This window comes from Porites lutea, chromosome 7 (genome assembly GCF_958299795.1).
Source record: "Porites lutea chromosome 7, jaPorLute2.1, whole genome shotgun sequence".
NCBI lineage: Eukaryota > Metazoa > Cnidaria > Anthozoa > Scleractinia > Poritidae > Porites > Porites lutea.
The window spans coordinates 33245895-33258378 of NC_133207.1; the positions used below are offsets into that span (position 1 = coordinate 33245895).

The 12484-nt window shown below is 40.3% G+C and overlaps 1 protein-coding gene across 1 annotated transcript; it reads right to left on the reverse strand.

Annotated features, from left to right (window-relative positions):
• Positions 1 to 831: 831 nt before the first annotated feature.
• LOC140942883 (sterol carrier protein 2-like) lies at positions 832 to 11572 on the reverse strand. The gene is made up of 12 exons (XM_073391898.1): positions 11514 to 11572; positions 11339 to 11376; positions 10837 to 10941; positions 8581 to 8598; positions 7849 to 7971; positions 6859 to 7007; positions 5578 to 5838; positions 4053 to 4241; positions 2977 to 3064; positions 2725 to 2790; positions 2206 to 2258; positions 832 to 1886 (listed from the first exon to the last, which is right to left on the reverse strand). Exons 1-12 carry the CDS (start codon positions 11570 to 11572, stop codon positions 1752 to 1754), a joined length of 1284 nt encoding a protein of 427 aa, XP_073247999.1. The 3' UTR covers positions 832 to 1751.
• Positions 11573 to 12484: the final 912 nt, after the last annotated feature.

Below are 12484 nucleotides of genomic sequence, written 5' to 3' on the forward strand. Positions count from 1 at the left end.
TCTTATGCAGCCGGGCGTACTAACGCTTTCTGCAGGCTATCGATAGTGTTTGGTTCAATATTTTTATATAGTGGAACCTCGATATAACGAAGGGCCAAAGGACTGGTAAAATTTGTCAACGAGGTTTCGTTATACTGAGGTTCTTTTTCATATACAGTGGAACCTCGATACAACGGTATAACGAGCGATGTTCTTTACCCCAGTGATAGTAAAATATATGAAAAGGACCTCGATATAACGAAACCTCGTTATAGCGAACAATTTGCCAGTCCATTGACCCTTCGATGTTAAGACCCGAAGTTTGTAGTTTTCTTTTCTTTGTTTTTTATTATGCAATCTTTATATGCTACACTTTTTTCAAGATTTGCCGCGGGAAGGTTTAAACTAACCGCCACTGACCTGGTAGGCTCAGTTGGAAGACTGCCGGTCTGCTGAGTGAGAGGCCGTGAGTTCAAACCACGGCAGGACCATCAACCAAGGTCTTAAAAAACTGGTGAGATCATGCTAGATGTGACTAAAACCCCTTTCTCAATTCAGATAATCGCGTCATTGGGCGCAGTGACGTTACGCCGTTGGTCTTGTCTCCTTCATCCTTACACACCAGTTGGAAGGAGACGTAAAAGATCCCGTGACATTGTTCGAAAAATTAAAAGAGGAGGAAAGTTTGCCGTGGTGTCATGGTCTATCTGACTTCTGCCATCATTGGTCTGGGTGGGCGAGGTGAGATGAAATATGGACTAAAGCAGCAGCATAGTTCGCCTTTCAACGCTTACCCTCGTATGCTTACTTTCGATCTCACATCTCTGGCAACTGATTGGCTTCAAGTGAGGAAAGTTGGCACCCCCGTTTATTTCATTTTATTTATATTAGAAAGTGATACTTTTATTGTAGTTTCTTGTGCTAAAATATTAGACGCTTTGGGGTCGGTCTGATCGAAAATCCAAATCAGGATTTTAACGTATGGTACAAGACAATCACGAATTATGCAAAAAAAAGTACCAAGGCATACATTCTTATTCTTCAGTTTCTTGCTATTGCATAATAACGCACCAAGGTCGGTCAAGGTTAATAAATAAATCACGTGTGTCTAGAATTACAGGAAAGTAATAAAGTGTCAAAATGCAACCTCGAACCCATGTCACACGCTTCACTATTATCTCCGACTTCATCACTTGCTGAGATAGCAAGTGTTTGGTTTGTTTGTTTTTGCATTTTTTGGAGCGTGTTAAATTCTTTTTCGTACAATGACGGCCTCAATGATCCCTGAACATTAAGTATGGCTTTTCTTCAAAGGCACATACTCACTGTAAACAAAAGGAGTAAAATTCTGCTGTAGAGCTAGTTCTGATGTTCCCTCTCACAGCGCCTCCGAGGAATTCAAAAGGTCTGTTTGCCCTGGTGTGCGATTCCAAAGTTCAGAAAAAGGGAAAAACAAGCTCTTTTAAGAACCACCAAAACTAGATCAAAGCTCGGTATGTTATCACCGCCGACTTTGAGGTTTCACGATGAAGACAGACTGAGAGGGGTGCGAGCCAGACCCAAACAAAAGTTTCACGGAGGAGGCGAAACAGCATGAGGAATAAGGCGATTTGGGCATTATCAGTTGGGTGTGACAGTCTCACAGAAACGCCAGTAAGGCACAGAGGGCCAAGCAATGCAGCAAGAAGAAATCGCCCTTCAGAAGTTGATAATTGTGGTTTCTTGCATGATTTGCAGCTATCGACCGGCACTAACTGCGCTCCTAAACAATGCTATAATTTGGCATTTTGAAAGGCTGGCTTGTATCTTCTGTACATTGTAACAACAGCTGCTCCTCCGATGCCATAGTTATGTTGTAAGGCAACTGTCGCTCCCTCAACCTGCCGCTTGCCAGCCTCACCTCTTAGCTACAACAGAACAGATACATGCACTTGAATAAGAAAAGGGAATTTCAAACAGTCTTTGCGTTAGACAGAAAATCCTTAGATAAGAATGAACGAGACCAGGATTTATCAGCCCGCAAGACAGAGCACCCCGCCCAAACCCTTGTTATCACTAAAACCGCTGGACGCCACAAATGAAAATAGAGATTTTTTCTTGGTTTCTGATTTCCAGCAGGCTTAGCCATAAAAAAGTAAACTGATTTACGCCATTAAGATTTACGCCATTGCGTCTGGAATAAAGTAGCAGCGGACAGCTTCAAGTAACCAAAAACAGGACACCCACCTGCCAATTGAGCTCAGCACACTGAGCCAGTCCGGTGGCACCAATTGGATGACCTAAAAAGAAAAATGAATATCAAATACAACTTTTACGATCCAAACGAGATCAACTTTAAAAACTGCACATCAGATGGAAGCTTTCACAAATCTTTAATGTGTTATCCACCTTGTCTAGTCCCTAGGCTTCATTATACCGCGCGGCCAATGCGTTTCGGGCCGTTTCGGGCCATGTAGTCCGAACCGCGAAGAAGTGAGTGAAGTGAGTTAATTCCCGCCCGTTCGACTCGGATACGTCACCAGAGCGAATTGACCGAGGGAAAACACCGTACAGCGACTAGGAAAATATCCAACCGATCTTCGTCCTTGTGTAAGGTTACCATGTAGACGCAGTTACCCTATCACGGTGACGTCGTACACATGCTCACTGACCTCAGAAGTTGTCTCAAAAAAACTGGATATGGTTTTGTTTCCTTGAGGCAACGGCCAACGGCTTTATGTAGTATGTTTAAAGAATCTCACTCACCTTTTGACTCTAATCCTCCTGAGGGATTCACTACCCATCTTCCTCCAACACGACAAACTGCTCCACCTACACAGACAAAACAAATACCTGCCACTTTACAAACAAGAGGGAAACTGGGACCAGTTAACTTTCGCAAAGACTTCTGGGGACCAGCGCGTCCTCATTAACGACTCTAATGACTTTTACTGACCTTTGAAGTTATTTTTTAATTTCAAAAATAAAATGGAAAAATTCAGTTTTAAAAAATGTTACCTTTTTTATTGGGAACCCATTTTGCCGAGTCAATTAGGTCTCCACCCCTTCCGGGTGGACAAAGTCCCATAGCTTCGTACATGAAGAGCTGCAATAAAATGTAGACATGGCATGTGAACATTGAACTTAATTTTTATTCAGTTGGGTCACGAGCAAAACAAATCAGACCTACCGCCAATATTCTCAATATGCTTTGATTAATGTGTCAAAAAAGTTAGAAAAACGGTGCGCGCTTAATCTGGAAGAGATTTTCGTACAACGATCCAAAGAAATTAATAAGCTACCAAATTGGACGTAATAGCTCGAGTTTGTTGCCGGCATTATTTCTCACACCGCTTGACATTGAAACTGGCAACTCTCGTTTCTCCTTAACATGACTAAGTCACACAAACTATTTATCCCACACAATATTGACAATCTCGTGACCGCTAAATCAGACCACACCACACGACTGAGGAAGACACTGAAACAACGCAGGTCAAAGGCCGTTGCTCCGAGACACGAAAGCTTGGCCGAGCGGTTTGCGTGCTGGACTTGAAAATCTGGAGGTCCAAATTTCAAGTTTCGCTCTAACCGCTGACTAAATTTGTTCTCGGAAGGTCCAAGTTCAACTCCTCGGCATTGCTTGCTAACCCTTTAAACCCCAAAATCAAAATATGAATTCTCATTTGTTGCCTCTATTCATTTCCTACAGAAGTAGTGGGGAGAAGTTGATAAACTATCAAGCAAATTCATCTTGTGTGATCATGTCCGTAATTCTCATGACCACTCTGTTTTACAAAGAATTGATATTGCAAGGAGAAATTTGATGCTGATTACTCTTAGGGCTGAAAGGATTAATGGCCAACTGGTTTGCCTCCGTCCAATTGGCATAAGCAGTACCTGCTCTGTTTATTTCAATATCACTGTATTTATATTTTGTTTTTGTCCATTTTTGTGGGCTACAATATAAACTAGTGGTTTACCAGCAATTGTGCCAACCCCTACAAAGTCAAGGTCAATCAGTTTTTTCTTCTTTTTTATTTTAAAATTATGTTTCCAAAGAAAGAAAATAATATTCACAGTAGACAACTAACCTCGTTACAGGAAAAGCAATCGTGCACCTCAAGTACGTCGACATCTTGAGGGGTAAGACCTGACGATCTGTAGCAGTCTTTAGCAGCTTTACGAGCCATACCAACACCAGCTAAATCCATAAAGCTCCGCTCAAACGAGGATGGTAGGTCTGTGACCATCTGCTGTGCAACAATTTCCACAGCTTTACTCTTAAACAAAGAAATTACCCAATTAGTTCGGTTGGTATGCCTGTGAATATCTGCCGGACAGCCCTGTTCACTCAGATCACATTATTAAGTGCCCGGTGACTAGCAGTGATGACAACGAGTAGAGTGGCTTGAATTTTACAATAAGAAATAGCATGGAAAGATCAATATCATTTTCTATTTTTTGAATTCTAGCTCTTAGGTATTAGTAATAACAACTGGTTTTCCCTGTGGATATAATAGTTTGAAGGTGTACGAAGTTCTCTAAACTACGTGAAAATATTGCTTTTTAACCTGATTAGTATGAATATTCACTGCGGCCTTAAGTTGATACAATAGGCCATTCCCGAGTTCCAAAACTCTCACTTTCAAAATGAGGCTAAGTGCCAAGCCTTTCTTGTGAAAATTCGGTTTATTTGCATGAGAATAAAAATCATTTCGTATCAGCAATGGCTTCGCACTTAGCCTCGTTTTCAAACAGAAGCTTGGGGCAACTCGGGAATTGCTATTGTTTAACATGCTCACAAAAACGAGCATTTAGAACCGTATTTACGATTTTCTCAGATTCTGGTGAAAATCGACGTAAGACGCTGTTGATGAATTAGTTTTCCTGTATATTCGAGACCTTTGATTACAGCGGGAAGTGTATGTAATATACTCGTAAATGGAGACCCCAAATAAGATTGTTCTAGTTTTCTTATCAAATTTTTGCCATGAGCTCTACGATTTCTTTTACATGAAAGCTACGAGAAAACTATGTTTTTTTTATACTTTGCTATAGTGAGAGAGAGAATGACAATTCAAGGGTAGTCAAGGGTAACCAGTCGCTGCAAAAAGATTAATATATGTCTCACGACGTAATTACCTGAGATGTATATGGCGACCTTTCAACTGCTGAGGAGTTTTCTTCAGGTTATAATTAAAAGGTGATTTTTTGCACATTACTATTTGTATCACCGCAGTCGGTTGTGGTTGCTGCATGTCAATGTTCACTGTTTCTGCGAGACAGAGAAATAGTTACCTTCGCGATCCGCTTTCTCATTTCCCCGTTGTGTTTTCTCCGACAAAAGTGACTACATCATGAGACCTTTGTTTATTATTGTATCTACCACGAAGAACAATCACGATGTTAATTCCTCGTCAAGATTTTCCCTGGAGGTTGTTAGAGATCTACCCTAGGTGCCAAAGAGAGACTATTCATGCGCGGTTTCCACGGGTTTCTGCCGTCGGCCGAAGACGTGTCAGCCCGAAACATCTCCGCGGCAACCGATCGCCGCACGGTAGAAAAAACTCTGGTACCCAGGGTATTAAAGATCTCACGGCCAGTTCGAAAGCTAACCTGCATTCCTCTGGATTCCAGGAAGGCTCTTGAGCACACAACAGCAGCTGCTGACCCATCTGCTGTGGGCGCCGACATGGCGAGTGTAATAGGTTTACATATGGTCTTTGATTCACTGATATATTTTAAAGGAATCTCCTTCCTCAGGCACGCATATGGGTTATGTACGCTGTGCTTGTGATTCTTGTAAGCAATCTTTGCACACTGCTCTAAAGTGCTTCCATATTTCGTACTGTGCTCTTGTGCGGCATATGCGAAGAGCTGTGTATTAAACACGTGACAAAAATGAGCTTAAAGGGGCTGTGACTGTCACCAGGATATTGCTGTTTTAGAGCAATTCTGTGCTGAAGTCGTTACTTACTGCTTTTACCTAAACCCAAAATGCTCCTGTAGAGTTATGAAGAAGATATCAAACAATTTCCTCAGAGAGCACTAAAAAATGATATATGTTTGGGAGCATTACAACTAGCCTGCACCACAGGCGAAATTAATTTCTGGTTAGGTCCGTCAGCGAAACAGCGCCGAAATCCTTGTTCCGGGCCCTCACCTGTGTACCAGGATTTGAGTACGTGCTGTGATTGGCTCTTTAAAAAGCCATTGTCTATTTGTCAATCAGGATGAAGGAAAATTCGAAACCCACTTCAGTTCGGTAATTCGTTGCGTCCGTTGGGGACCCAGAACAAGGATCTTGGAACTGCTTTACAGACGTTACTAACTGAAATTAAATTACGTCTGTGACTCAGGCCACTTTACAACTTGCCTGAATATAGTCTTAAAAAACAATACTGGACCATTATCTTTGGAATTCAATTGATGCAAAGACACGTTTTAGCAATTTAAGAAGATAGCAAATAGCGTGACAGAGCGATTTTTCAGGGTAACAAAGATTTTATATTTTTGTTTTGTCATTCAACTAAAAAAATACCCGCTTTGAATAAATAATGAAAAACAGTAGCCTGGTTCTTTTTTTTGTTGTTTTTTTCCTATGGTTTCTTCTTAGCATTTTTGTGGCCCTTTTAAGCGATTCAAGACAGTTTTAGTTCTACCGTATTTTTAATACTATTTTAGTCCCCTCCACAGCAATCGCTAAAATCCCTATACAAGCTATTTGTGATATTTCTGTTTAATATGCGACAACGATTCTCACTCATGAGCTTGCGGTACCTGTGTTAAGACGCGCGAAAATGTGATGGGCACGAGTGGAAGGAGGGACCCTACCCTTTTCTTTTTTCCACCGCATTCTCATTTTTCTCAAGTGTGAACACAGTATTCAATTGTTACCTTGATTACATCAGATGTCATGGTGTTTAATTGTGGGTTCACCAGTCCCGGTGTGGCACCGATCGCTATCATGTGATCCATGTGACGTTTAACTGGAGACGCGCGATCATGAAACCTTTCCGATAATCCCCGCTCCATCTTCTCAAAACCTTCAAATTGAAACAAAAATGAACAGAAAATAGTTTAACTCATACACATCAAACATTTTTGATTAGTTGCCCTACACTGTCACTAAATGAGATATTTTTTCTTAAACAATACAAAAGTAAAGTAACCATTAAAAAACATGTTGCTGATGCAAGACTACTTACACTCTCGTAGGTAGACTATACTTACAAATGTCCACACTTAGGATTTCGGATGATATATAAGATGCCATTCATTCTTTGTAAAACTCCAGTTTTAATTATCACATATTTCAAAGAATATTCTGTATTTCTGACTGAAAATTTTATAACATGTCCCTTGTATAATTATTCAGAAATGACAACTTTTCAAATTGACTAAAAAAATGAGTCCACTGAATCCTGACTTGGGAAAAACGGGAAAAAAGACATGGCTAGCCTGTGTGGCCGGCAGGCGTTTTTTGTTGTTGTTGTTGTTGTGCTTTTTGTTTGCGGCACAAAACGTAAGAGACAAAGCTGGACAAAAGCAAAAGAGAGGTCAAATGAGTTTATGATGAGGGAAGGTGCGAGGGAAAAAGGAAAACAGGAACAGCTGGTTTATTCTCTCTTCGTTCTTTCTCTCACCCCCTGCCCAAATAATTTCATTGTTTGACCTCTTACTGTGAAAAAAAAAAACACGAAAAAAACGTCTGCTCCACAGACTGTGATTTGCCAAGAATAAACCAGGCTGCCAGAGTTCCATGATTGTGATACGGTGAGGTCAGAACGAAGGCAAGTAAGCATACTTTATGAAAGCCCAAATTCCCTCCCATCACTGTTGACTTACATGTAATTGGTTGGTATAGACTAATACATTTTACCTTACCCAATGCCAAAACACACTCATACTGTCCACTGAGAACCAACAATCTAGCCAGCATAAGGGCAGATGATGCAGAAGAGCAGTTGTTGTTTGTGTTAAACACAGGGACACCTGTCAGACCAAGCTCTGAAACAAGGACAGTTTATGCTAGTGATTTAATAGTTAATCCAAAGAAACATACATGTAAAACAGTTAACAGTCATCCTATCAGACCAAGCTGGACATGCCCAGTGATGTTTGATCTCACATCAAAATCTCCCTTTTCTTTACAAGCAAACATGAAGCTTTTTGAAAGGAGAAACTAGCAGTTCATCACGGTTACCTTGAGGTCTTTTTCTTTCAGTAACCCTTCAAATTAGTAAGATTAAGGGCAAAAGGGACAGTCCCAGGAGGTTCAAAAAAAGGAAGCTGTGAGAGGGTTAATTTCTGCTTCATTTGCACAATACCCTTAAACATCAAATGTTTAAATGAAAATCGAATGCATTCTGGCAAAAGGCACTGAGCATGGCTATGATGCAGGTCAAATTAAATTCAGGTTAAAAAAATTTTCAATTTAGGCTGACACCCTTTTACCTGAAATTATTATTTTTTTGAACTACAACTGATTTACTTCAGCAGCCTTCCACTAAGTTGGCTAATGGCTAAGCAACGTTGGAGCCTCATCAGTTACACATTTTTTTATTACCAATACTTACATGGTACAATTCATACACTGAACTTTAAAGAACTACATACCATAAACTGCTCGTTGACCTGCAAATGAAACAAGAGAATCTTCTTATATTTCAAAAAAAATCCTATTAATATTACTGTCAAAGTCAGAAATGGTGATCACCTGAAAAACTGTATTTCAAGAATCATTGATTGTGAAGTAGCCAATTAAAACAAATAGCTTGCAGTTAGTTTTCTCACACCTGACTCTTTGCAACACAGTGCATTCCTAAAATATTGCAGTGCTGACTGCTCACAGCTTTCTGAGTTTCACAGTGAATTGTCCAACTCTCCATAAGGGGTCATTCCTCTAAAATACAGACAGCTACCTATTACAGACAAATCTTTTGATCCCAGATGTACTTAGACTGCTTACCTCATCAAATGAAAGGTTACCTTGGAGCAACAACAAAAATGTACATGAGTGAGACTGGGAAGAGATCCTTTTTGTTGAATGGGAAACTAACAGTCACAGGGCTTGAAAAACAAAGTTGAATTCTGGCTTGTCCTTTGGGCAAGGCAGCTCTTATATTTTGCTTCCCGAGGGCCACTTCTTGTTTGTCTTAGTTAATGATTTTGTTAGAAGATGACTTACCTGGACTCATGCTTGTTGGGTTAGTAAGCTTTAAAAGTTGCTTGCCCAGCTAGAAAATCTACTTGTCCCAGACTACAGCACAGGACTTTTATTTGACCTCTGAGTCAACTTTTTTTTTTAACTCTTGCATAACAGTTCCCTGCTAGCAAAGGCCTCTTTTCCCTGGTATTCGGTGGGCAGGAGGAAAAGGGACCTCTGTCACAGGCGGAACGGGCTTTGTTGAGCATGCACCGCCGTTGCTTGGAGACCTAATCATCATGTGAACATTGTAGCACATGATTAAGTTTGAAACACAGTGTTGACAGGCTAAACGCAACTCACAAGCTCGAGATAGTGCAAAACGTGACTTATGTTCTTTCTTTCACGTAGCTTATGCAGTGCATGGAGTACAGCGCTGGTAGTATCTAAACTCTGACTGAGAAAATTATATTTTTGTCGTTCTGAGTATAACATCTGGAGGTCATGAAGCTGGTCTGTTTTATGCTTATTGTGGTTTGTTTTTGACAGGATTTGATCTCAGATGCAGTTTGTATAGTACCAATGACCTAGCTCTGTTAAAGCCTTTTAAGGCTCTCAATAAAGATTTTAGTTTCTCTGTTTTTCTCCAAAGTAACTGGATCTGAATAGCTACATTCATGTAGTTTTTTTGTCAACGAATGTGATGATTTCAATTTCGACAGAGAGCCCATGCAATTTGTACACAATCTGTTTGTGAAACTGATTAATTGTATAATATTTACAATTTTATAGTAAATGTACTGGATTTACTGTTTGCTTAATCTGAGGTGGTATATTGCTGGTTATGTGCATGGTTCAATGCTGAATGAATGTTGTGTTACCTTACCTACAGAACCTTTGCCTCAGAAGTGGTATTTTGAGCAATTTTGAAGGATTCTGAGTTCGCTGCCTACTGTCCTCTTAAGAGGAACAGTAAACAGCACACTCAAATTCATGTGTAACAAACCGTAGTGCGTGAACAAGAAGGAATACAGCATGAATGCCAGGGAAAAGAGGCCTCTGCTATAATCATAAAACTTCGATCACACAAAAATTAGTCTTGTAAAAGTGGTTGAACAAGAACACATACAGCGTGAAAGTTTTTTTTATCAGGCTCAAGAAACTGTTAGTAAACATTACAAGGAGCATGCGTTTTGCAAAGCACCGTCCATGAGCATGGACGGTGGCTTCATCAAAGTCCGTTTCTGCCCATGGCAGAGGTCTCTTTTCCTCCCGCCTGCCAAATACCAGGGAAAAAAGGCCTCTGCTAACAGGGTAACAGACTCAACAGGCATGTGACTGGTTAATGCGAGAGTTCATGCTAAGTCTTGAATTTTAAACTTTCAAAAAGGCTGATTTTGAGATAAACTGACTACTTTGCAAGATATACTATTTTATACAATCCCTAATATACCTCTATAATATGCACTGTTACGTCATTCTGTAAGGTAGATACTTGGCTATGTCTCTTTGGTGTCAATAACAAAGAAACCCCTCTGTAATACCAAACCTTGGCTGTGTCCCTTTACTATCAGTAATAATGAGACACCTGACTGTAATCCCAAATCTCTGTCCCTTTGTTGTTCATATTGAGGAGGTTTGACTGAAGCATGTGATATACACTTGCATATATAACGACAGAAAGGAATCAAAAATCACCTAAAACTTTGCAGCTACCTGCACTTTACCTGAGGTTGGTTCACCATAACAGTAGCTTGCTACAACAGCTTCCACATCCTGATATAAAATCCCAGCATCTTTTAATGCTGCTGTTCCAGCCTCCCTTGCCATATCTGTAAAAACAATACACACATCCATCATCCTCCCCCAGAGTCCATTATTATTGAACTTACGCAACAGGACAGGAGAGGAAAGACAATATTTTTGTTTGAAAAAACTTTCCACCAAACCTCACCTTCATACATACATAGACTATAGTTTGGTGGAAAATCAATATTTCTTGTCATCCAAAGACAAAAGAAAGTTGCATGTACATCTGCTCATGCAATGACCTCTGATTATTGACGTCTTAAGGTTTTCTAATAATCAGACGACAGTTATGACCACGGTAAAATGCTGGGATATCTTAGGAAATGTTGTCCCTTTTACTGACCTTCCGCTAGAACAAAACTGGCATGACTCAGGTATAATATCACTATTTTAAAATCAATTTTAGAATTATACGTATACCTGGATAGTCCCATTTCTTGGTAAGTGGCTTCTCAAACCTTAAAAAGAAGAACAACAATTTAATACAATAAGCTTAATTATTAAGCCTAAAATGAGTTTAAAATTTTAAATTGCAATACACACTGAAAAAAAGACTCAAGCTCACGAAAGTTTTTAATCTGTACTGATTTCTCACTTTGTCATTCCTACCCCGACAACAAATACTTGTTCAGCTGGGTTTTTTGTAGTCGCCATAATATGATTGTAACACACGATCGGGTCATTGAGTCACCTTTGGAAGTTACTCGGTGTACGGGGACATCATAAGTCTCCTATGTCATGTAAGTCTACACTGATTGACCTGTTGAAATCGCCTTCTAAATCTTCGTCTGATGCCATGATCAGGACCAATGATCTCGGATCACTCGGATCATGGTAGATCAAATGAACCAATGAATCCACTCTGGACAAGGATTCATCGGTTCATTTGATCTACCATGATCCGACTGATCTCGGATCACTGATCCTGATCCGGATCATCCCAAAGAAACGCGCCCTTAGGCTTTTTCGAAGTCCTTCGCTTCTCATTTCCGGTTCCAGTCGTAGGCCCCAACGCCAAAATGACGTCACTTGATGAGGACAACAAGTCGAGCTTCCGGTCTCTCGCTCACTTTGCCACCAAAAAACGTAAAACTTTCTAGCTCGCGCTGTCGCGTCCAACTCTCAAATAAACGCCGCCCACTTTGAGGCGTGAAAAATAAATAAGTGCGTGCGGCGTTATTCGACTAAAAACCGTAGCTCTTCTTTCTCCGATCCAATGAACACGACTTGCAATTGGGCACCCTTGGGCGCCCACTTGGGCGCCCAGCGGCGGAAATTTTTATTCAATTGTAATGTAATGAACTCGTTACGCGCTATTCTCTTGACCTGATTTTTTATTCAAACGAAAAGTAATTTCCCTCGAACGTCCTACTATACTTGTGCGCCCGGAAAAGATGAAAAAGGAAGATTTTCGTTTGACGCTTCGAGATATAAGTAAGTAGTTCAGTTATTGTGATACTTACTAAACTTGTTTTTTTTATTTCTTTAATTGGTTATTCTCCCTCTCTCTTGTTTGTTACCTCGCGGCATTTTATCCGCCGCTTATATCTGTAAAATTCCAATTTT

Coding starts and splice junctions, on each gene's coding strand:
- LOC140942883 (XM_073391898.1), bottom strand. CDS start 11,572: ATGGCGACTACAAAAAACCCAGCTGAACAAGTATTTGTTGTCGGGGTA. Junction 11,377..11,513: donor GTCGGGGTAGGAATGACAAA/GTGAGAAATCAG, acceptor CTTCTTTTTAAG/GTTTGAGAAGCCACTTACCA. Junction 2,259..2,724: donor AGGAGGATTAGAGTCAAAAG/GTGAGTGAGATT, acceptor TTTTCTTTTTAG/GTCATCCAATTGGTGCCACC.